Source organism: Zonotrichia leucophrys, chromosome Z, assembly GCF_028769735.1.
Source record: "Zonotrichia leucophrys gambelii isolate GWCS_2022_RI chromosome Z, RI_Zleu_2.0, whole genome shotgun sequence".
Classification (NCBI taxonomy): Eukaryota; Metazoa; Chordata; class Aves; order Passeriformes; family Passerellidae; genus Zonotrichia; species Zonotrichia leucophrys.
This window is the reverse complement of record NC_088200.1, coordinates 4,140,805-4,167,439: the sequence shown is the minus strand read 5'-3', so window position 1 is coordinate 4,167,439 and position 26,635 is coordinate 4,140,805. Positions and strand designations below refer to the sequence as shown.

General features: G+C 37.7%; 1 protein-coding gene across 1 annotated transcript in view; it reads right to left on the bottom strand.

Moving 5' to 3' along the window:
• Positions 1-200: 200 nt before the first annotated feature.
• RIT2 (Ras like without CAAX 2) overlaps positions 201-26,635 on the bottom strand; it is a 218,125-nt gene continuing 191,690 nt past the window's right edge. Inside the window, exon 5 of the mRNA XM_064736492.1 lies at positions 201-287. Within this exon, the coding sequence (XP_064592562.1) occupies positions 231-287 (57 nt within the window). The 3' untranslated portion in view covers positions 201-230. The remainder of the gene's footprint in view (positions 288-26,635) is intronic.

Here is a 26,635-nt window from a genome sequence, read left to right as displayed (position 1 = left end):
ACCACAGTCTTAAACTGTTCATTTAATGTTAATCAGAGCCACTGCAATGTGGAGACAACCAGCTCTAAGGGACATGACCTTATCACAGTGGACAGATGGCAAAAAAATTTCAAGCCGTGTTAAACCTTTTTCTTCAACACTTTTTTGTTCTTAACATATTTATTGCTGACACCATATATCAATGTTATAGCTTCTGTTCAGGTGAATACGATCAGTTGGCAGTAATGGGTTCAGCTCTGGGAACCTTCCAGCCATTGCTTTTTGAGTTGTTCCTGTAAATTCAGTGTCTGGAAAAAAACAAGGAGAAAAAGACAAGTTAGGGAGGGAGAGAGGCTGTTGGAAACCCTTCAGCTCGGCTTAATTCTCATGCAGAGATGAGAATAAATTAATGAAGACACCATGTTTCCTTGGCTTGGATGTCATATTTTCTTGTGATTGGGAAATCAGCAGCGGTGAAGGATGTGTGGAAGAGAGAGGGGGAAAAGCAAAAAACAGGAAAAAAAAAATATACTTGAAAATGTCAAACTGGACTCTGGCAGTACCTGTTAAATGTCTTCTGCATTTGTAGCAGAGCAATGTTTCCCTGCATTAGCACGGAGCCTCCACTGCTCCTTTGATGTCTGTCAGTCCAGTTAAAGACTGTGGTATGAAGGCACAGTGGGAAACATTCCTTAATAAATGCAGTTACAACTGGGTGGTGGGAATTTATGGATGCTCTGTGTAACTGTGCAAGCTACAGATGTATTTCACGTGTGTCAAAATTTCCCTCCCATTTCTTTTTGCCACATTTTTCCTCTGTTGTTGAAGAGAGAATATGATGGCGTCTCTGTCATTGTATTTCTGGGATGATGAATTGTCACTTCCTAACTCCAATTCTGCAAGTCCAGGAAGGGATTTTCAGGTGCAATAGCACTTTTCTCTTTCCTAGGCAGATATCTTCATGATACATCAAAAGATATTTTAAAGGGACTACATTTTCTCTGTGCCAAAAACAAGGTCAGATGCAACTACTCTTACTTCCTACTTGGTAAATATCTTGGCTGATATTTCTCTAGTATAAATTTGGCATATGTTCTGCATGAGAATTTTGAATATCTGTAGGACAAAAATAAGAGCATCCCACCCAGAAAATCATAACTGAGAGGTCCTAAGAGCAGATTTACTGGGAGAAGATGGAAGGAGGTGTGAGAATTGCCTGTCTCGGCAGAGACGACCACTCACCCCTGAGCAGCAGCATCCCTGCAAAGTTGTGTGGCTGCAGATGTATCAGACTTCAAGTGCACAGCATGTGTTCTGGTCTGAGAGGCTCACAGTAATTAAGTTGTTCATTCAATTAAACTTAATGCGCCAATAACTTTTTAAAATACAAAGGGCCCATACCTTCAAGAAGGAAAAAAAATACTCAGGCTCCCTTTACAGGCCAATAAAACTACAATAAATGCTCATGACTGGAGGCCCAGATCTTTATTTCTGGCCACAAAGCAGCATTTCCATTAGTTTTAGCACAGTCATGCTGATTTCTGTTGGCTGAGGACTAGATCAAGAAAACTCTGGATTGTACTCCTGTGCCACTTGGAGAAGGAGGCAGAGGGCAGTTGCTCTTGGTCATGTTTTGGGAGTCAGGGCCCTACTTTCAATCTTAGTTCTAAGTATTACTTAGTTCCTTAAGGCCTTTCCAAACAAAAAAAGAAAAAGCCTTAAGATCTTTCAAAACAAGAAAAGTCAAGCAAAAAAAGCCAAAATTGATCCAATATGCTCTATATTGAAAGAACCTTCATCCAGCTCTCTCACTAAGGGCTCCTGAAGAATTAATCAGGCTGATTCTCTAAAACAGGTGAAGGTTTTCTCACTTAACTTTAGTCCTCTAAAAATCTAGCGAATTGACAGCATGGCTGACTATAGAGAAAAATCAAAGCACCTGCTTCAAACTAAGTTAATAATTAAGTAGATGCACCTACTGGATGCAGTAGTTGCACAGAAAGGCTCACCTAAAGAACTTATATCAATTTAAGATATTTATATTTAACAGAGTTTAACCACCCTCAAATTGAAATACAAGGTATTTTCATCCTTCTGGAAAGCAATTCCACCTCCTCTCTTCTTTGCCTCAAACCTTGCGTTTGTAGAACCATAGAATGGTTTAGGTTAGAAGGATGTTTAAAGAACATCTGGATCCATCCCCACTGTTGTGGGGGATTGTGAGCTTTGTCAGTTCTTCACAAAGTGACTCAACAACTGATAATAGCTCTGGTGATGTAGGGGTACCAACAGAGATATTTTCATTATGTCTTGTTCATTGCTTTTTCATGCTCTAGCCCGTCTATTATTTTTTCCTCTTTATGTCTCTTGTGTAAGGTTTAGAAGGCAGATTGTTAGAAACTGTACCTGTCTTTATACTTTGCTAGCAAAGAATTCCAGGAAATCTGATCCCACCTTTGAATAAAGACTCAAGTTCTGCTGTATTTATTACTGCTCCTGTTGGTTTTCCTCAGATTAATAACCCTTGGGTATGATAAGAAGGGATCATTCATCATCCCCAGTAAAACAGAGCGATTGAATGGAAATAGCAGACAGACAGCAGGCCAAACCCAGAGCCTTGGCAGAGAGTTTTCCTTCCAGATGAGAAATCAGTGACCCGGGGCATGGAGGAGCACGGCAGGACTGAGGGGAGGAGGGAGCTGCTCCTCACTACAGGCTTTTGGGACGTGGTGTGACAGTGATTGCCCAGAAAACAGAGCTGAGTGCAACGTGGACAGGGATGTGGGCAGGCTGGGGAGCCGTGGTGCTGCTGAACCAAAACTGAAGGAAAAGGTGCTGGTGAGTGATCTGGAAAGATGAAATGTGTGTTTGGCTGGAATCTATAATAAAGCACTGTGTTGTGTTTGGCAGCTGAAACCAAGGGCTGGTAAAAAACAATATATTCCCATGTAGTGGAAGGCAGGGCAGTAACGGCATGATTGCGAAGCAGGATATGTAAAAATGTATAAAAAACTTTCTTGTTGTACCTAAATCAGGAGACAGATATCCCCCTGGATCCACAGGAAGAGACTGATAGAGTCATCCTGGCTTACACAGAGTAGAGCACATGGCAAATGGGAATTTCACAGGAAAGCTTTTTATCTTCCATTTTAAAGAGATTTTGACAGCTAAGTGAAAACTGTTTTGTAAAGTCTCAAATGTCCAAAAAGTTTTCCTAAAAGAATAAAAACTAATAAAGGACTATAGAAATTAAAGAACAAAACTTTTACATTGTCTTTTAAATGAATAAATAATTTCAATACATGGATTCTTTTTCAGGATTCCATGGGTAAAAATTTTTACTGGACGAAAAAAGTTTCCTACCGTCTTTTTAATTGGCGTGACCATCCATAATAATTTAAAGGTCCTGAATAAATGCACAGTAACCACAGCTTCTCTATCTGCATACCATCCATGGCTTCTATATTTTGTCTTAAACTATTGTTAAAGTTAGAGAACAGTTATTATGCACTTTGATTTCATAGATGTAAATAAAACTACAAATAAAAAAAATTCTTTTTTTCCTGGTGAAAACTTGTTCTTAAGAAGTGCAAAGCAAAAAAAAAAAAAAAAAAGTTTATAGCCATTAGTGTTGGAAAAAAGCAAAGGATTCAAGGACCAGGGAGAACTTTGAGCCCCTTCCAGCGCCTAAAGGAATTCTGCCCTGTGAGGATGATGAGGCCCTGGCACAGGCTGCCCAGAGAAACTGTGGCTGCCCCATCCCTGGAAGTGTCCAAGTCCAGGTGGGATGGGAGTTTGGATAAGCCTGGGGTAGTGGAAGGTGTCCCTGTCCATGGATGGGTTGGAGGTGGATGACGTTTACACAAAACTTCCTATAATTTTATGTATAAATGGCATAACCAAATATGCACAATTTACTCACTCAGCCTGCCCATACCAGGAGTTCTTTACTGTGTCCACTGACCCTCTAATACAGAGCAGCACTAATTACCAAGTAGTGATTGTCTGTGATTTTATGACATGATTAATGTGCCTGATTTTCCACTGTATGATTATGGATTGGAACTGCATCCAGTAATTTTGCATGGATTTACTACTCCAACTGCTCAAACTTTGCCTAAGATATGTCCAGAATATGGAAAAATAGTGGCACATTTTAGTCAATGTATCAGAGTTCAGCTGACATGCAAGAAATTTCAGGGCTGGTGTTGAGCACAGCAGAGAATTTGCTGCCATAGGGTGGCTGCAAGATCTGGTGGCTGCTGAACACTTCCAAAAGGAAGGAAAGATCCTTCAAATCCTTCAAGCCTGCTATGCAGTCACTGAAGATTTACAGGATATATTTTCCATCTTTTGCAAAACAAGGTTTTGAAGTAGAAATGAAATTGGATTGGACCAGCAGCTGGTTCCATCAGGCATACTGAATTAAAAAAAAAAGGGAAAAAGAAAAAATTGTTCTCTGTAAGTTAAGCCAGATGGTTGGCAATCCAGACTCATGTCAGACTAGAAATATATATAGCTGATTTGTCCACGCATTTTTTGATTTATTAAGTAAAATTGCCAGTGGAATAAAGACAAGTGAGAAATGGTGATGCAAACCCACAAATTATATAAATACACAGAAAAGGACCATATCAGAGCAGATAGTTCCCTTGTACTGGTGCCACACACAGCCCAGAGGAAAAGATGCTGTAAATTGTCAAGAAAAATTTGTTAAAAATGGATATGCAGCTGAATTTAAAAAAAAATAAATCATAACAATGCCTCAAAAAGACAAAGAAGGCAGGCTAGTGAGATTTCTGCAGGAAGAGAGAAGCAGAAAAAGAAGTGGCAAAGAGATAAAAGGTGCTGCAGATGTTGTAAACAGGGAACTGGGTAGAAAGAGACAAGAGAAGGCCATCACAATATTAAATGTAGGTGTAGAGGAGAGAAACATTAGGAAAGCATTATGTTCTGTGTGTCATTAGAGGTTTGATCAGCTCTCAGGAAACGGCTGCTTCAATGCAGCCCACACCACTGGTTGTATTATGGGTAAAAAAAGTGGGGGAAAAAAAAATTGTTCAATCAGTAAGAGCTCCATAAAAAAGAACTGGATTTGAGTGGATGGTAGATGGAAAGAGGAGGTGTCTGAACTGTTAGAAAGGAGGATTTTTACAGAAAGAACCTGCATTTTGCTAGTCAACAGGGACTGGTTCAGAGCCCAAGGGAGGCATTTCAAACTGACAATGATTGAAACCATGTGATTTCCCAGCAAAAAAATAACACTGAAGAGTAGAAAAGACAAGTTATGCACATTGTAGAGTCTCTGTGAAGGATATGATACAATAAAGAGCAGGAGCAACTGAGGACAGGAGACCAGAACATGACAATAATGTTGAACTCATCATTGCAAAAAACATGTCCGTGTAGCACCGCCCTTTCATAATGATCCAGAATCCAGAGAAAAATGGCTTTTTTATAACAGTGACTATTTCTGATGTGGGGAATCCTAAGAAGAAAAAGAATGGTGTGAATGGTTTTCCAACAGTTGTGAAAAGTTTTGGAAAAGGAAAATTTAAATAAACCAAAAACCTAAAAGAAGAAGTTAGCATCGCCAAAGGCTCCTTAGATTTACTGATTTGATCTGGATTCTAGTGAAGAACACAGCAGCATTATTCTACTTCTGACACCTTCTCCTTTTAAGTATGGAAGCAAAGAACACATCCTGGTAGGTAAAAGCAATATTTTTCCATGTCTGTAACCTAAAGGTCCACATCCATCTTGGTAAAACTATCCCCTACATTTAATATTGCACTAACTCAAACTCCCTACCAAGGATAATCATGTTTCATTTTAATTGTTTTTAATTAGAAAGTAAAAATCCAATACAAAATATGTATTTGCAAATAAAATACTTCAGCTCAAGAACTCTACTCAGCACAAGGAAAAATTCTTGACTCAATAAATAATGAAGATGGGTGGACCATAGGTACAAGAGTAAAATCTCTCATCCAGTGATCTTTTCTCACTTAAACAAATTAATTTTTAGCATACCATTATTTATATAACTTGATTACATCTAAGTGGGTGTTTACATTTTTTCACATATTTTTAACTTGTTAATTTTTCTCTTTTGCTTTAGTATTTCTTCTTCTTCCTGTCAGCCCTTTTTCCATCTTCAAGTTAAATTGCATACTTATGCCATAATCTGTCATGGTAGAAAAAGAGAAACTTGCAATAAACCAGAAATGCTTATTATCAAACAGGTACTACAACAATTAGAAGTTGATTTGTGAGTAAAGAATGTAATTGAAGTACCTAGTGTTTTTATGTCATTCATCTCCTTGGCCACTTTTCTGGCAAAAACCCTGAGCTCTTCCCCTGTTTCCAGTGATTCCCAGTTTTCCATTTCCCTCAGTACTCCTAAGCTTATTCATAAACAAGTACCATACATAACTCTGCCTAATTTCTCCTCCGAATACCTAAACTCTTTCCTTCTTCTCTGTGCATACATTTTTTGGTTTATACCTGGGAAAGATTTTCAAACAATCAGCAAATATGCAGATCTGCTATTACGACCCAAATTTAAATGGATGAGGGCTGAGGGTTTTCTACCTTTTCTCAAGTAGTAGCCCTCAATATTTTCCTCACCCAGATGTATAGGAACTTGATACCTTTCAGAATTCTGTCTTTCTCTCAAATTTCATTGAATCTGACAAGAACATTAAAGGATATTAGAGGAAGTTAAATTTACTGACAGTTGGACAGGCAGAATGAGACCATAACTTCAGGAAACCTTTCCCTTCAGGAAACCAGGCTAAAATCTGTCACTTCAGAAATGCAAGTTCTGGTTCTTTGGGGCAGCTGAAGAATTCTTCCAGACATGAAATGCATGGGCATGATGGTGCAGTGCTGGCTGGAGGGGCTGACACATAAAATGATTGCATTTCCCTTTGGAGAGGCCTCAGAAACCTGGAAAAATTCACCCGTGGGAATCTTGTGATGTTCAGCAAAGGGAAATGCAAAGTCCTGAGCCTGGGAATTACTTTTCTCTGCAGTGAAGGACTTCAGGGTTCTAGTGAGCAGCAAGTTGAATAGGAACCATCAATTTCCTCTCTGTGGAGTTGCCATAGAAAACCTGAGCAATAAAAAGTCCTCCTCATTGAAAGTATTAGTTAAAGAGAGCTAGGAAATATGCTTTATGTTCACAGATTTGTGATAGTGTATTTCTAAAGAATTCTGATCCTAGAGAGGAAAATAATAAGGAAATCATTTCAGCTTTCAATAAAATTTTCCTTTCCATTATACATTCTTACTCTCAGACGTTTTAAATAAGCTACTTTGAGGTTGGACATTTTTCTCACGCTGCCTTGCACACATAGGAAAATCTCAATATAATGAATATTTGCTGAGACACTTCATTAACCTCCTTGAAGCCATCTTAAAACCCCTGCTGATGCAGAGAACTGAGATTTCAGCAGCTGTATGCTGAGCTGACGGAGGCAATTGTCTTGAAAAGTCCCAGGTAACCCCTTCAAGTGGTGTCTTTTTGTTCAATATGTGTCATTTAAAATTCTGGTGTCAACTATCCTCTCTTTTTCTGCACTTTAGGCAAAGCTAATTATAATAATAATAATAATAGTAAGAAACATAGTAATAGATTTTCTGCAATTCTGCACTGTATAATTTCAAGTATACTATTTGAAGCCACTCCCATTAATTTTTAAGAAGGTTACAGTCAAGAAATGCAAAATTGGTTAAGAGTGAGCCCCTCTAATTGCTGTCCATAACCTTCTGTCCTTTCCCAGACCTATTTTTCTGCTCACATTTGAGTTACTGGGTTCTTTCCTCTTCCTCAGTGACCGGCAGTGAGAGATTTGCTACTCAGTTTTCTTTCTGGCACTTGGTTTCTCCCCTATGAGCTTCTAGTGGTTTCTGCAATGGTCAGAAAAAAAATATAAGAGGGTTTTTCATGGAATCACATAATGGTTTGAATTGGATGGGACCTTAAAGATCATCTACTTCCAATCCCTTCCATGGGGCCACACCTACTGATCTGTCAGGTTGAAGCAACACCCTAAGGTCAAAAGTTTTAAAAGAGTTTTGGACTGTAACACGAGGGAAAAAAGCTCCTGTTTACCCTGATGTGTTTTGTTTAATAAGAGGTTCTTGGGAAACCCCAATGTGTGCCATTCCATATCTGGGGGCTAGAAAAGAAAGAGCTCCTTGGTCTTAACACAAAGGCTCTGACTCTTGATGTCCATATGGAGCACACCAGAGGAAAGGTTGGCAGTGATGTCTGTCCACACAGACCAGTCAGACTGACAGAGTCTGAGAGCAAGACAACCCCAACTTTTACATTTTCATGTATTCAGGTGAGGTCACAGTGAGGCTGTAAATGCCTTCGTGACCAGAGGGTGGAACAGGGAAACTTGGAAATCCTGTAAGAGATTGTTAAAGCCCTGTGCCTGCAAAGCTGGGGAGGCAGAAGAGCTTGCTTGTCGCAGACATCTTTTATGAAAAATCCTTCCCTTAGGATTTTTTCTCCTGAGAAGCTGAGAGGCCTCAGGAACAAAATGCAAACATTGATTATCTGCTGCTGTGGAATGCAACAGGTGCATCTGTGATTGGCCCATGTTGGATGTTTCTAATTAATGGCCAATCACAGCCCAGCTGGCTCAGATAGAGAGTCTTAGACAGAGCCCTTGTTATCATTCCTTCCTATTCTATTCTTAGCTAGGCTTCTGATGAAATCCTTTCTTCTATTCTTTTACTATAGATTTAGTGTAATATATATCATAAAATAATAAATCTAGCCTTCTGAAACATGGAGTCAGATATCCTCATCTCTTCCCTCGACCTGAGACCCTTGTGAACACAGTCACACTTGCTGTTTTCATGTAAGGAATTTGTGCACTTTGTGTAAGCAGAAGAGCTTTTTGTCCCCTCTTTCATTAGAATGTGTACTACCCTCTTTCCAAACATTATTCTCTCTTCCTTACTTGTTGTGAGGCTGAGTGGTCATAAATCCTTGCTGGAAAGGGACAGCAGTAGAGGGATCACAAGCAATGAGCACAATTTAAGCTTTCTCTGTTTCCCTGTGGAATTCTTCAGTTTGAGGGAGATGCAATGAAAGAATGCAACACTCCCTGCTCTAATAAATATTTAGGAACTTGTTCTCCTGATTGAAGAGCTTTGATGCAGATTCTTGCCTTGCTGAGAGAAGTTGTGGCTCCTCTGTCATTTCAGGGAGCAAAACCATGAGACTGAATTCCTGAGAAACTGTCTGGGAGGGAAGAAACATTCCCTGAGGGCAATTGAGTGACATTATGAGTCCAGAAATCATAAATTTTAGCTCCTGCTGTTTTATGGCAATTGATTGGGTTTTTTTGTTTCAATCACAGCCCTCATTGGAAGAAAATTCTCCTTGCTATCCCCTTTAGGAGGTAGGTACCACCTATCAGCTTCATGGAGAGCCATTCCAGTGAGAGCTGGGATGAGAACACAAATGGCTGATAAAACAAATTTGCTGCTCTACAATTTCACCACTTGGATTTTGGCTGGCTTGGTGCAAATTGGATGCTTCAGGCCACGTGGCAGAGGGTTTCCTATCATTAGTTTCTTGGGTATATGCTAAGATTAAAAAGGTCTGAAATAACAAGTTCTTCTTCCACAAATAGTGTTTTGGATGCTGGGGGTGTGAGGGAGGTTTTGGCTTTATTTTGTTCCCTTTTGTTGTTTGTACTTTGGGTTTTGCTTATTTTGTTGTTTGTTGTTTTGTTTTGGGGTTTGTTTAGTTGATTGGTTTTTGTGGGTTTTGTTTGTTTTTGGGTTTTTGGGTTTGGGTTTTTTTTTTGGCCCAGAATACTTTATCCCAGTTTTCTTCTAAATTTAGGCAATACAGGAGAAGGGTGTGAAGGAGAAAAGAAGACAATCAATATTATCACACTGGTCTCCATCCAACAGTTCCATGAACTCTCTCCTTTCAGAACAGGGGTCTTTCTCATCCATTTTGACCTTCCGGATGTTGTAGTGCTAAGAATAATGACTGGAAATTGTGTTACCATGACATTTTAAATCTAAAGACCATGAAGTTTATCACCAAGTTCTTAAAAAAGAAAAAAAACCAACAAAATCAAAACTTCAGTCAAAGAAACAGAAGAAAAAATTTCCAAAACAGACAAATAAATAAATACCAACCCCAAAACCCAACCAGCTTTGAATATCCAAAGATACTTTGGATATCTATCTTTAAATGTCCTCAAAGTATCTTTTTTTTTAACATTGGATGTCCCTGTTGAATTCTGATGCAGCAAAACCTTAATGGTCACAGCAAAAACTAAAATGCCAGGCTTACAGGATATAGATACAGAAAATTATAGCTATCTGCACACCTCCATATTAACAAGGACTGAATATTTTCAATTAGTTGACTCCTGTGTGAAACAGACTTTAATTTTTAGGGAGAAAATATAAAAACCATAACTGGATCAAATCTCCATTAAAATTGTTGGTGATGGGGTCTGAAATACTAAATCAGTGTGCAAATGAGCCAAGCAGTAAAAAAGGTCAATCCTTTGCATATATATCTAAGTTTAAGAAAGAAAAATGCAGTGCCCTACTAATGTACAGATGGCAGAGTATGCCTTGGCCAGAATACACAGCACAATATCTCAGAAAAAGGAAAAAGCTCCAATTTTTTGCAGTGGACCACAGGGCTGGGAGCTTGCCCTCAGAGATTTAACAAATAAGGTCATAGGAGAAGCCTTGCTATAATAGTTAACACCAGATTTGAACCAAGCTGAACTAGTGGGGTACCTTTCACTGAGAAGATAATTGATTTTGTCTGGGAAATATATTAGACCTCATTTATTTGGACTTCAGTGAAACATTTGATATGGTATGCATAGGAAATACCAGTGATATTTAGGAAGAAAGGAATGAATATTATAATTGCACTATGGATAAGATGCTGGCTACCTAGACACCCATTTTCTTTTTGAAAGCTGAACTGTATTACTAGAGAAGATTTATTAATGGTTTTTCTCCAAGACTATTCCATTCAGGCATTGATGGTGCCTTCTATTTGTTTTTTTTTATTCTTCATATTAAAATTTGATATAAGGTCAAATTAACAATATATGATGAAGACACAGCACAGTGTCTTTCTAATAGCCCATAAGTGCGAAGTCTGGATTGGATCTCCTTTTAATTTTTTCCCAATTAATAAGTTAATTAATAACAATTAATTCTTTAACAAAATAATTTTTTAAAAATTCCAAAATATGTCAATTACAGCCTTTACCACCTGTGGGTCCTGGGTCATAAAAATATACCTGTGAACAAATGAAGAAAGGCAATGAAAGGTTTAGGCAAAAATGAGAATAATAACTTGAATATAAATAATAATAAATGAACTTATCTAGACTGAAAATTACAATGTTTCTAGCAATAGAACAAGGGAGATTCAGGAAAGAGTTGAATGGTTAGGATATCAAGAAGATAAATATACCCCATTTAAAGAGGTGATTTGTTTGTGAAAGGGATTATATGAGATGGCTGTTGGAAAACTGGTTTTGAGGCAATCTTTTACTTCTCATTATTTTTAATGTCTCTGTGTCTTACAATTACAGAGTTCTAAAATGTGCCTAAAGAGTCTTATTTTAGAAGACTTTTACTTACTGAATTACACCATGAGAAGTTTTACTGGTAATTAACATGCTCCCCACACTGCCGGAAATTAATTTCCACAGAGGCATCCTATGGCTGATGGGATTTCTGCTCATTTGCTGTGTCTGGTCAGCCTTTGGCAAGACATCAACTTTGAGTACTTCCAGTGGAGGCAGGAAAAAAGGCACATGTTTTTATTTTCTTTCAAGATTAATAAGGTTTAGAGATCATAGATGAGTTTCACTTTCAATCAAGGCAGATTTACCACCTCTGAAAAATGGTTAAATTATTCAGATTCTTGGCTTAAACAAATGCCAACTTTAGGCTTGATGCTAATATACATTTTATTATCTGCTTATTTCCTTACTGCTTGTTTGCAGCTGCAAGTCAAATTAGTATAGTCAAAATTATTTCAATAACTCTAACAAATTATGGATGTAATTATTACGGCGTGCATCTCAGAATGCAGCTTTATTTACAAAGGACACAGCGTTGATTAAAACAGCTTGAATTATGCTAACTGCAACACTGAGCTCACTTTGCAAAGCCATCTGAGGAGCACAGTAATTTGAGTTCAAGGGAGAGGCAGTATTACAAGAAGGCTAATGATAATCGTGTTTAAGGTCATTGGCAACTAAAGTACTTACTGTACAGGAGCCTTCTGTCAGAGACAATTATAGTGAAGGGCCTTTGAATGGGGTCGAAACATTCCGAGTGTGTTTCTGTGACAGCTTTGTTCTTACAATATTTATTCTGGTTTATCTGTAGAGCAGTATTAAATTTAGAGTGTCACGAGCCAAGGGGCTCATGCAAAACTGAATTGACAGTATGCAACGACGTGGTGGTTACACCGCAGCCTTTCTCATAATGGCACTGCCTTGCTAGATCAAAAGCATCCCCCAGGACCCAGGAGGCAGCACCAGCAGTCCTGTTCACGTGGATTAGGAAAGCGCTGTTGGCTGCACAAAGCTGTCAGGAATAAAGAAAAATCTGCTAGGATCACCTTCTTTTCTATCTGGTCACCAGCCCACAATAGGTGTTTTTGAGTGGTGTTCCTGTTTTTGCTTGTTGTGCCTCTATATTGTTTCATTTCACTTTTGTTTGTGGGGAAGTGTCACAGACATCTTCTGTGAAAAATCCTTTCTTTAGGATTTTTCCCCTTTCTCAGAAGCTGTGGCCTCAGCAACAAATGTAAACAATGGTTATCTGCTGCTGTGGAATGCAACAGGCGCATCTGTGATTGGTCTTGGGTGAATATTTGGATTTACTGACCACTCACGGCAGAGCTGTTCTTGCTTTCTGCCTGGACACAGAACTTTGTGATGATTCCTATTCTATTCTTAGCATAGTAAGCTTCTGAGAACTTTATTCCTGTTAGCATAGTAATAATGTAATATATAGCATAAAATAGTAAATCAAGCCTTCTGAACATGAGGTCAACATTCTCATCTATCTCTTCACCCCTGAAAAACCCTTGCAAGCCCTGTAACAGGAAAGGAGGCAGTGGGTGGGCTACTTTAGCTTCTTGTGTTCTGATGTACCTAAATACCTCACAGCCTTCAGTTAGTTTAATCTCACCACAAATGCTGTGAATATTTCAGATTCTTTCACAAGCTCTGAACTTTGGAGATTGTTGTTTATATCATCTGCTATCAAATAATGACAACAGCGTTTGTTGGAACCAAAGTACATTATCAATATACTATTATATTATATTTTTGTCTTTGAAAATAAGTATATTATTGCTTTATTGTTAAAATCAAACACAGAACCAAGAGAGGGTTTTCATGGAAACCTCATTTGAAGTGAGCTTGCCTATTCTCTAATTTTACAGCAGCCATTTTGCAAACTTCAGTCTGCAATTTTCATGAGAAAAATTAACTCACCTGGGTCCTGTCCTCTAGGAGGATTAGTCAGAATTGAAAGGAAAGATTAAAAACATAGTCTATCATTTTGAAAACAGCTTTTTAATTAAGATCTGGATGCACGGATTTAAAAGAACCTTAATATTTTAATGAAAAAATGAGGAAACTCATAATAATGTTGATTCATCTTCAAACAGGTTTAGGATTAACTTTGAAAAATTGAGATAGCACTTGCAAATGTCTGACCAACTCCATTATTTGTTTAAAAGTCTTTTGTGCAACCTGATGTAATTTGAAGTCTTATGCTTATATCACAATTATGAACCAGACTGTCTTATCAAATAATAATTTCCATTATTTTACCCTTTTAGAGAAGTGAGGAAAATAAGGGTAGATTAGACAATGTATTTCCTTAAGCATGCACTTCTCAACATACAGCACACTCAGAAGACATGGAAGACAAGAAACAAGAAAACTATTTCCATAATGCAATGCAATTTTTTTTTAATACATTTGCCACCTTCAGTCTTCAGCCAGTTTACTGGGGCTTTATTTAAAACAAAACAATCTGGGATAGCAAAATGATACTTTGCATCACAGACATTTGAAACTAAAAAATAAAATTAATAAAAGCAATTTTCTATCCAAAAACCATAGTGACAAGCATTTGTATTTTCTTTTTTACAGAATCTAATATGAGCACTTATTACTTTACAGAAAACTTTGACCCACTTAAGCATATGAATATTCTACTTATTTAATTTTAAGCAAAAATCAAGAAAAGCAATATCTAAAGCACATACATATAGTGTGCATTAGCCACAGACATTAAAAAAAAATCAACAACTGCTACTTTAGTAAATTCATACAGAATATAAGGCAAAAAGATGTATTTTTTTTCATAGTGTGTACAGGAAAAAAATGTCAACTACACTTGCTGTTCCCTAGTGAATGAACATAATTTCCCTGTGTTTAAGCCTGAATACTTTTTTATACTTTTTATGCATTAACACAGTCCCATTTACATGGTTTTGAACAGATGTCAGGCTCAAAAATAATACACATGGCCAGGGGTTTATTTTTTCATTAAGTGATCCATTTCCTTCTCCAGTGGGGGGGAAAAAACACCGGGAAAAGAGGAAAAGAGAAAATAAGGAAAACTCTATCCTTTACTGCTTGGTCATAAAGGCTGAGCTGGGAGGGTAGAGCCATTTGAGGAGGCCTCGCTGGAAGGTTTTGGGCAGCTCTGGGATGCACACACAGCGCCTGGCATTTGGTTCCATCCTTAATGGTGCCATCTCCTCAGCACTGACTGAGAGGCATTAAATATTCATGAGTTTCTTAAAGGCTTTTGGGAAGAAAGTGCTAGAAAGGAGCATTAACATGCTGATCTTTTTTTCACTAGCCTGTGTCAACGAAGGCATATTAAATAATTAAGTCAATCTAAGCCATTTTTTGCACAGAAGGAGGTTGAGATTAGCAGCCCCTGTGTGCTGGGAGATGCCACCTTTTCCACTGCCGGTGCTTTAGGGCTAAAGAAAACAAACACAGAATGAAGGGGACAGGTTGGGTCTCAAATAAACAAGGCATTAAAGCACCATTTGTTCCATTTTGTGAGCCCCTGTGTTAGATTAGGAGCGCCTTTTTATGGCTCCATATGGAAATGTGACCTCGTAAAAATCTCTCCGCAGACAATACGTTCTCAGACCTCCACCTACAAAAAGGCTCATGCAAAAATTAATCACCCTGAAATGGCTTGGTTTGCTTGTGAAAATGCTGATTCTCAAAGGGCTGTCCTCCCAACTCCTGCCTCCTGACACCTTGTGTGATATTTTTCCTGTTCTGTGCTGATCCTCAGAGAGTTGAGGCAGATGGCTCTCAGAGCCTGAACATCAGAGAAGCTGAATCTCCTGGAGGGTGCTTCAAGTGCCTTGGGGCATCTGAATCAACAGGACAAGGATAATTTTAACTGAGTCAAAAATGGGCAAAGCGTGCGTATCTGTCATAAAAACACATTTTGGGGAGGTCTACTCCTACAGACACTGACACACACAGTGAAAAGGTCAGAACTACAGTCTGCAAACCATCAGGCACCCATTGGAATAATATTTTATGGTTTGACATTTTATGTTCACAATGGAATTGGGCTACAAAATGCAAAAAATTATCTTGAAATAATTTTTGAACCTTATTTCATGTAGGCATCTGGCTTAGTTTCCGATTTAAATAGTATTTAGCTGCTTGGACAAAATGGGAATATTTTGTGTAGGAGGGTTAGAAACCTCTTTGTATTATAGTTCATATTTAGAGGTTGATACCACACATCAGAAGGTTCAAGGCTTTGATCTGTAAAAAGGAGAAAAGAAATGTAAAATATCTCTCTGACATGGCAGGTGAATGGTTGGGCTATTAGCTGTTATGGATAGATTCAGGTCTCTAACCCTCATTCCTCATAGCAAATTTGACAGCTCCTACAACAGTCCTGAGACAGATTGGAGGAGGGGAGAAATATTAAATGGGAATTGGTTTCCTCACAACTCTTCCAAATGGTTCTGTTGCAGAACAGAAAGCATTTGAAGTCTATCAACACATATTTTCCCCTCAAATATATTTTTAATACTTGCTTTATTTATACCCAACTCGTTAATTTCCACATATTTAACTGAGAACTCAACAGAAAAGCATGACTTAAAGGGACAGATTCTAACTGGATTTAAACCATATTGGATAGAGAAAACAAACCAAAAAATAATACTGTATTATTACTATATTAAATGCAAAATTAGCTGAGAAAACTAAAATCACTGTTTTAAGGATGATCTAAGAAAATGAAAGTCAAGACTGTTATGTGGCTATCAAATCAGCCATTTTGTAACCAGGCTGCTGGATGGAGAGCTTGCTTCTATGGGTGTCATTTTAACGTTTTCTAAACATGGGATTATTTCTATACCAGCCACAGGAGCATGGGTGCATGTTAATAAAGAGTCCCTTTTACCCAGCTTGTGATTTCTATGCAGCATTGTTACCTTCAGCTTTCTTTTTCATTAATATTTAAGGAGCAAGTCACTTCACTATGATATTCACATTTCAGTGAGATCATTCCTGAAATATTTAAAGTGAATAATGCAAGTTTCCAGAAATAGTGATAAATATAGCCTCGGTCTCCTGACCCCATAATACCTGCAGGTGGGGAAATATACTGGAGGCATTTTAAGATCCACATGCCAGATTGACCCCATTTTTTATATCAAGAAAGAGAGACAAACAAGGACAAAGCCATCAGAAGGTTGTCTGATGTATTCTGGCCACAGTGAAGGTCTTTGCAATCGTTTTCTGAGAGAGGATTTGCAAAGAAAGAAATCTTCACTGTGACATTGGGCTAGAATTATAATCTCTCTGTGCTTTAGTTTTGCATCAGAAGTTGGTGATAATAACTACATCATGTTGGGAAAAGTGGATTTAGTATTTTTCATAGGATGAGAAGAAAATAATGAACTTTTTTGAGAGATGATCTGTTCTGGTTGATCTTCAAATACACCTTGAAATACAGCTTTTCTTTATTGGAAAACTTCATTTTCCTTTTTCTTCCCCTAGAGAGAGAGAAAATAAAATAAAAAATATATTTTATGTGCCAGAGGTTTTTTTTTTGTACTCCCTTCCCTACCTTTGTCTCATGGGTTTTTTACTGCAGTGTTTGCTACATATCTTTTACCTGATTGTGGCACTCAGGTAAGAAGTAAAAGGTTAAGAAATGAGTCATCATCCGTCCAAGAGGGTCTCAACTTATGGTGCAGAGCTCAATTTGTCTGAAGTTGAAATGAAAACTGAAAATGACATCCTGAAATCTGAATTTCCCAAACCGACCTAAGAGGGAATGTAAATCTTTTCCTCACATTCCTTCTGTTCTGTGAGAGAGAAATCCATAGAAACTGACTGGGAAAACTGCACAGAGGACACAGAGCTGGGTGGGGAAGTCACACACTGGAGGGTAGAGATGGAATTCTCCCCTTCTCCTCCAGTGATGCCTCCAGCTCTAGGGCTCCCAACATGAGGACATGGAACTGTTGGGGCACGTCCTGAGGAAAAGATGAAAAAGGGACTGATTTACCTCCTGTGTTAAAGAAAGGCTGGGAAATTTTGGGCTGTTGAGCCTGGAGAAGGGAAGGCTTCAGGGGAGCACTGCAGCAATATTTCAGTATCTGAAGGGGATTACAGGAAAGCTGGAGAGGGACCCTTCACAAGGAACTGCGTTGACAGCACAAGGAGGAATATATTCAAACACAGTGAGGGGAAATTAAGGTTATACATACACAAGAAATTCTTGGCTGTGAGGGTGCTGGGGTCCTGGCACAGGCTGCCCAGAGAAGCTGAGGCTGCCTCATCCCTGGCACAGGATGGACAGGGCTTGGAGCAACCTGGGATGGTGGAAGGTGTCCCTGCCCATGGCAGGGGGTTGGAACCTGATGGTCTTTGGGGCCCCTTCCAACCCAAACCATTCTAAGGTTCTATTCTAAGAAACCTGCTTTAAAATTAACCTTTGTGATCAAAATAGCAAATAACACATTTTAAGATTTTTTGTTTTCCTAGTGGCTAACCAAAAAGTGTTTGACTGAAGCTTTAGTGCTTAAGTATGCTCAGGGAATCAAGTGGTTAAAGATAAGAAATTCTTGTCCTTACTGCAGTTCTGATCCTGGATTTTTCTGGTTTCTGGGCTCTGACTCAGTTTTAGCAGCTGCAGGTGTGAGACGGTGTGAAGCCTTTAAGGAATATGTCTTTTGGTCGTGGCTGTATGAAGCATTTTGCACTCAGCAACATCTCATTTGGCTGAATAAATAAAAAATTCTAAACAAACATCCTTTGAAAAGGCAAAAAGCTGTGTATTTTTGTTTGTGTTTTGGACTCAGCATTTACTAAATGCATAAATATGCATCAGCATAGCTTGTGGTATATGTGATTAGATGCTACATGGGGAGTTTGGTTGTTTTATAGTTACTGCAGTAGCAGCAGTGGAGCACAGAGTACATGAAATTTGGATAATTGTGGATAGAAAACAAGTAGTATTAGTTACAGATACTGCCTTATCCATAAGTTAATCTAGTTTTTTGTTGTACTGTTTGCAACAAGGACTTTATGAAGAACATGGCTGGAACCCAGTGATATTTTCTGCCTCTCCTCCTGTTTGAACATGCAAGTATGACCCATTGATACAAAAATATGGGGTAGTTGTTTCATGTAATGTGAAGCTGACAAACAACCAGATACTTACATAAATCCTTTAAATGACTAAGGGAAGCTTATTTAATGCTCTCAACTGACATCCTCATTACTGCTGCTCAACAACACTAGGCTATTCATGCAATCTGGCCCACATGCCATTGTTTGGAAACCATAAAAACCACAGACAGCCACACGCTGAGATACAATAATTGTCAAGTCTATAGTGCATATTTTCTAGAATTGTTTAATGCTGGCACAGTGTGTGTGCCAAAAAATGCATAATCGAACAGGCAGTGATCTTCATTGTGACCATCCCAATGGGGTTTGAAAATTGCCCAAATTTGACCCAGCAGCAGAAAATGACAAAGGGGAGACACGTTAGGACTCTGGATAGAAGCTACCTAGGAGAAATGACAAGTATACCATTATGCCAGAAGGTTTTTGATCCATCAGTGCAAAAGTTCACTGTCGTGTGTGGACAAAATCAACTGCTAGTAAGCAAGGGTGAAGAAAAGTCTTTCAAATTTTGAGTTTAAAGGAACAGATGGAGGTCAGCCAAAAATATCAATTATTGTCACAAGTCCCCCGAGGTGCCTTGGCCCAGATTTTGTGGATCATTTCAATGATTAATACCCACCAGCAGCTGGTATTACTGGATGATATGAGCAGATCTATTTGGGCTTTGCAGACAGTTTGGCACCTCTTGTTCATTTGTCCAGGATGTATTAATGATTAGTCCCAGGACATCTCAGCTCATCCACATCTGGGATAAAGGACAGAGTGACATTCATTGCACTTCTCTTCTTTTTAGAACTGTTCTTTTTTGTGACATATTACAGCAAAAACTGAAAAATAAGGCAGTTCACGGTATCTGTGCTAAATATAAGCCAGATGATAAAGACACACAGGAGCACACTGCCCTGAACAGCAATATTGACCAGCAATATTGACCAGCTTCAGAAGGGTTTTAGGCTATCTTGAAGATGAGGAACAAAAAAGTCAGCAAAGATGTGAATTTTCCAACAACCTGTTTTTATGCTTGGTCTTTTTTTTTTTTTTTTTCTTCCTCTACCTGAAAAAGCTGACTGGCATAAATAGAAATTCTATTGTTCGACTGGATACTTTTTCTCTGTGAGAAAAAATTTATTCAATGCGGCTGCCAGATATGTAGGAATCTGGGACATATGCCCAACATGTGTGGAAAAGAGCTCTACACATTCACAGTTAGCCTGACACATCTGGGGGGATGTCAGACTTGCAGAACGAATGATCTGTGAGTCATGGATGAGCACAAACAGAGGAGGCTGGAGGCAAATGTCCTGCAGCTGCACACCACTTGTCTCACTGAGCGTCCCAAGAATGAGCACACATTTGTTTTTGGGGCTAAAAGTGGTGCATGGGGGTCAGGAGATATTTGAAGATACCATGTGCAGTCCCTTGACAGGACATACCTGACCAAGATCCTGACAAAGCAAAAATACAGCTCCTTTCTGATCTTCCTGGCTTTCATTCAGGCAGCCTTGGGTGTCAGAAGCTTCCACTGAAATTTCTGTTGGTATTCAGCCTCCAAGGTTTTGCTGTTTTGAACCCTTTATCTATTACCATAACACAGTGATCTCAAAGATTTTGTTCCTAGGCTCGCTGTGACAGTGATATCACATATGCATAGGACTGAAAATGGAGAAGTTAAGGTTAATATAAACCAGCAGACCAATGAACAAAGGATAGACTCCTTTCAGTAGATTTATTTTTGTAATTAAAAAGAAAAAAACCAAAACCCTAACTTTCCCCCTCAAAAATGTTCAGAAAATTGAAATAATAAGAATTAAATTTACTTTTTCTGGGTTACTTAAGCAGATGAAAGTAGGTTAGAAACTAGAATGTCTTCACCACTATTTCTCAGTCTTTTAAAAGCTAAAACTTTTAACTTTCTCAAGAATTAAAAAAATGCAACAAATCTGTCTGGTAACAATACCAAACTGTTTTTTTTTATTGGAGCAGAAGTGTTGTGTTAACCTTTTTCTTGTAATGAAGTTATTTTCTTTCATTTTCTCTGACATGTTTTACTTCATCCCTTCCTTAAAAAAAAGATAAAGGCTATTACAAATATTTTACAGAGCATTTTCTGTTTTACACAGTTAGTCCACAGGCAGAGATAGACAACCACAGCTGTGGTAAAATTCTATCAGAGAATCAGAGGCACGTAACTGAATGACTTGAAAAAGCAGAATTTGCATGCAAAACTTTGAAAAACAGTAAACCAATTTCTAAACTGCAGATATGATGGAAAGGGAGGAGGAGTGGGGGTGTACTGAAAAAAAACCAATATGCAACAAAAACCAATAAAAAACAGAAAACACCAAAAAAATACCAAACCAAAAAAGAGTGAGAGCACTCTTGTAGTGGTTTGAAGCCTTCCAGATAATTCAGAATATACTGGAACACAAGCATGATTTGCCACAGAGGAGAGAAATTAAAGTGAAGTGCCTGTTTGCCTGTGTGTAAACCTTAGGTTAATAATTCATACTCCACAAAATTGTTCAAGCAAGATGTGATTAATTAATGTTTATAAAATACTTTATAAAAATCCTTGGGTTTCCAGTCTTGCTATATATAAATCCATGTGATGGTGGAGATTACTCGTGAATTTATTTCTGCTGCTCTTTATGTCTGATCTCATGAAACTTCTGAAATTTTATGTTCAAGTTGAAATGTTAGCTGTCATCCGATTTTGGCATCTTCCCCTATGGTTTCACCAGTTAGGAGGGCACCAGAAAAGCAGATGTAATTTCAAAAAGCTGAAATGACTCTTGTTAACACTGCTGTCCCAGAGCAAGTCAAATCTTTATAAAGATAGGATGTGAACAGTGCGCCAGAATATTGAACTTATTTATATACTATATTATATTCTACATCTCTAAGCTTCAGAGATTCTCTCCAGAACTAGAAGGTGAAGATGTTTGTGAGATTTATTTATGGAACCTCCATAGAAAAATATGTAACAGGATAAGTTTTTTTTGACTACTTTTTTTTTATTTTTAATTTATTTTTTTTCTGTATGAACCATAAGATAAAAGATGCCATTTCAATTGACTGGTAATAGGTTAATTTTTTTTTTTTTTTTTTTTTTGAACAGCTAATGAAATCTCTGGTGTTATTGTCTTGGAATAAAAGACTCTGAATAAGTTAGATAATAAGACCTGTAAGAGGATTTGTCATTTGCTAGATTTTCTAATTAAAACAATTATTGTGTGGCCCAGCTCTGCACGACTGCACACATGTCTATGTCTTTGTTGATTTACCTGCAGCTTTAATAACTTATAAATCAATTTGCCAAATTGCAGCCATATTTGACGAAAGAATGGGTACCTTAGATACAGAAATTTTAACAAGATTCATCAAATTAAGTTGGCAGGGAGAAGAGAGAAAGCCTGCCAGTATTCTAGCTGAGGTTTAGCTACACTTTAAGCTCAGCTTTTCATTGACACCTGACACTGCACACAAGGAACACCTCTAAAATATTGTCTATATGCAATGAAATTTTTCATTCACTCATTCATTCATTTTTGCCCTGGAAGAAATTAAGAGATTAATTACCAACATCAAACAATGACAGAAAGTAAATTGACAAGGCAGCAAGCCTCCTTGCTTCAGAGAAAGACATTTTGTTTTGCTTTGTAAGTGGATGTGAAGAGCTGAAATCAAGGAGGATCCAGAATAAAAGAATTTCAGGTCAATCCAATACCATGTATTGAGTGTGCATGAGAATATTCTAGGACATGGAGGTCAACAGGAACCAAATACCCCATCCCTATGCCAGGAAATTGATCAAACTTTGAAAGCAGGGAGGCAGCATGTTAATTGTTTACAGAGAAAGGACTCCTCAACTCTTCTAATTACCAAATGATGTCTGAGAGTTACTCAGGGAAGGTGTTTGGAATAAGCAAGTTGGTAAATATTTTGTCAGATCCATAGCATAGAAAACCACATTTCAGTGCCCATGAATATTTCCCATCTCATCTCAGTTTCTATTCTAGACACAGACAATGCATATTAAAATATTTTAACTTAATCTAACATTTACTTATCTTGATGGCATTTTGCTTGCTTATGATGGGTTTTGTTAGCTGTAATGAAAAGGACTAAATTAGGATGATAGGGAGGAAAAAAAAAACCTCCAAAACAGGTGTTAGAAAAACAAGAAAGATTTGACATTCCTGCCACCACTGTGACAATCCTTCATGGACAAGGAGATTGCATTTCCTTCCCCTCCTTTGAAGCCTGGGTTTGCTGATGGGAAAAAAATAACTGTAATGGATTGTGACCAGACATACTCAGAATTTAAACTCTGTGCCAATGGAACTGAACTGCTCTCCTGAAAATAAAATGCAAATCAGAAACTTTTGCACATTCTCCACAATCCTAGGGATCCAGTTTTGGAAATATGCTAGTGGAGTGGTCTTAGCAATGCTGCAGAAATCACTGAACAGCAATAGTTTAAAACATTCCCAAAGGTTTTGCAAAGTGAGCCAGGATTGCACAGAACTAATATTTGACTCAGCTTTATTATGTGATGTCTCAGACTCAGATCCCTTGCTGGCATTTAATCAAGGTTATTGAACATTTCGGACTCAACAAAATGAGGCTGAAATTTGGAAGTCCTAAGAGATCTGACTCCACATAATTATTTGTATCAGCATTGAAGATAATAAAATACATATTAGAGTGGTTTTGGATTATAGAACCATAGTATGCTTGGCTAAGGTGATGAGAAAGCTGAATTTTCTCGGCATTTTTCGATTTCTTGTTAATTACAAAGAAGTTTTGCTCTATAAATTGTACTGACACTCAGAATTTCGAAATGGACGCCAATTTTCTGTAATAATTTATTAAAAAATTTGCAGAAGTGCTTCACAGAGGAAAATAATAGAACTATTTAGGAAAGATTTATTGCACTTCACGTGGTGGAGAATCTATGGCCTAAGATCATTATTATTTTGCCTTTCTGCTCCCTCATCTGACAATGCATGAGGGCAGATTTACCAGTGGATATTCAGCAGCTAAGGCTTGTAAAGCACATAGATCACTTGTGAAAGATTGTTTGCAATGACAAAAGGCATGCTGAGACTCATCTCTTTTCCTCTCAAAAGTCTCTTTCATGTTCTCACATTTAAACGCTCTCCAGAGCAGAAGTGCACGAACACATTTGGGTGCACAACTGAACCCCATCATGCAAAATCCCATAATAAAACTGTTCCTCAGTCATCAGGGAGATGGAGGCAGGAAAAGAAATAATTATGAACTCACAAAGAATTTAAGGAAATAAAGATAATAATGTCATTGTTTACAATGAAGCACTGATGCTCTTGATCAGGGTTCACTTGTTTTACTCCAAAGAGAAAAATTAACAAGAAACACTTGGAGGCAGAACTGGTAAATTTAGAATAAAGGTTGAACTTGCAGTAAAGATTTTAGGCTGAAATAGACAAGAAATGGATAGGGTTATATAAAGAGCTCTTTGCACAGTTTTCTGACCTTTTCAGACACAAAGCTTCCCACATTGCAACAGGATGTGAAAATTTGCCAACATCTTTAAGTGAACCTTCCTCACATAATTTTTCCCAGTTCCTAATTTTCTTAACATAGTCCTTATTTTCTCTGGCCCATAAATAAAATCTAGGATTCTTTTAAGCTTTTTTTTTTACTCTTTTAAAGCTGTGTTAGCCCTGTCCAGTGTCCACTTTTGGCTGCTCTCCTCCCCTTCAAAAAGAAGTGATGAATAAAAAACAACCTCAAGATAAACCCAGAGGAAGCTTCATAACTTGCAGTTGCATAAAGTACCTGCCTTGATTCCTTTAATACTGGTGTCAAGATGAAATCACCTATTTAGTTTGGTGACAACAGAGTTAAATCACTTATCAAACCCTTGTTATAGGAGCACAAAATATTTAGACAACATCACCTACTACCACGTGCTTGGTTTAGCATGTTGGATGAGCTGCAGGAAGTATACTAATGAAATTACTGTCATTTGGGAAACAGCCCACTCTCTGGAAGCTTGCCTGGATGATTTGATCTGAATCCAACATAACTTGGAATTTTTATCTTTTTTTTTAACTGAAACATACAGTAATGCAAGTATGTTAATGAACACTATCTCCATAAAAACCTGCTGCTGTATTAAGATATTTCAGGTTGTTCAAGAATTTTAATTTTTAAGTCTGCAGGAAAATCAACTATTTTTGGCCCTCTTACCTGGAATTATCATAGTAATGAAAGTCCCAGTTTCTCAGTTGAGAGTTGAAATGAAGCCTTTGTGCCCAGCAAGATTTAAGCCTTTGTATTACAGTGTTTTTGTCTCACCATATGTTTAGAATATCACAAAAACCAGAATCATCTTGGCAACATTATTTCTACTGCTCCAGTGAGATAGTGGTTTTATGTAACTGCTAGTACTGGTCAGTCCCTTAATTACAGCAGAGGCCTGATAAAAATGAAACATGTTTTTATAACAGGCAGCAGCATCCTTAAAAAAATGCTTCTAATCTTCATTTTCAGATCTAACTGTTCATGGTTTTCTCTTTAGGAGGATGCTCAGACAGGTAATGTCTTTTGAAACTTTGACAGAATGGAACTTTGACAGTTCCATTTTGCAGAATGGGAACTACCATGCTCCAAATCAAAGCATGTGAATTGGAGGGTAGCAAATATTCCACTTCTCCCTTGAAATTTAGAAATATAAATTCATGCATCAAAATGCTTGCCCAACTCCTTTGTTTGTATTGTGTTTTAATAACTTTCACAGTTGTCTTAGTTTGGTGTATGCCCAGGATTTGAGTACAGCAGAGGTCTGGAGCTATCTCAGATGCAACTCAGAGTCTGGGCTTGTGGTTGAACAAATTCTCTGTCTTAGAGCCCCTGAATCAAGAGGGATCTCCATTTGCCCTTCTCAGTCCATTTCAAGAAAGAATAAACACTTTTAGGTGATTAGGTACGACAGAAGGCACAAGCCTGATACAGGTGCTTAACTCAGAGTTTTAAACAATCCACTAAAATATGAAATGAGCAGGATCTCATACACTCTCATTGAGCTGTTTTCTGTGGACTAGTTCAATCATTTTTCAGGACTTTAAGTCCCATGGTTCATCTCCCAGCACTTTTAATGCTTTGATTAAAGTTTAGAAACCCACTTTGGACAACAGATTTAGCAGAAGTTTATTCAAGATTTAGCAGACTGGGAGTAAAACTGGAATAGCCTCACGCTGAGAGAGAAAGGTTTACATTGGACATTAAGAAGAAATTCTTACCTACCAGGGTGGTGAGGCCCTGGCATAGGTTACTCAGATAAGATGTGGCTGCCCCATCCCTGTGAATGTTCTAGAATGTTCTACTTTCAATAGAACACTAAAACTAAAATTCTTCAGTGTTTACTAGATAAAACTTGAACTGGACACAAGAAAAACATGCAAAGTATTTCTTATAATAAAAAAAACCCTCCAAATTTAATATTTTAAGTAAAAAAGTAACAGGTTTCTAGTTGATATATTGATTTCATGCATATATAATTTGACATTTTTAATTTTTATATCTGATCTGCAAAAATTGTGTTCTTAAAATCATAATGTCAGAATGCAAAATTAATGCGTTCTATATTAAAACAAAGGAAAATTCTCACTGAACAGGGTATTGTAACAGAAAATCTTTAATAAACCAATACTGAAATTAATTTTAGCATCCTCCCTCATTTTTCATAAAGGATTGAAGTGGTTCCAGAATCAAGAACTGACTAAACCTGAATATCCTAGCTTCATTCCTGTTTTGTAAAAAAACCCCAAAACTTCTTGCTATTTTATGACTCTGATGTATATTTATTTTGTTTACATGTTTGGGGGATTTTAAGGTACTTTGGGGATAAATAGCAGAGT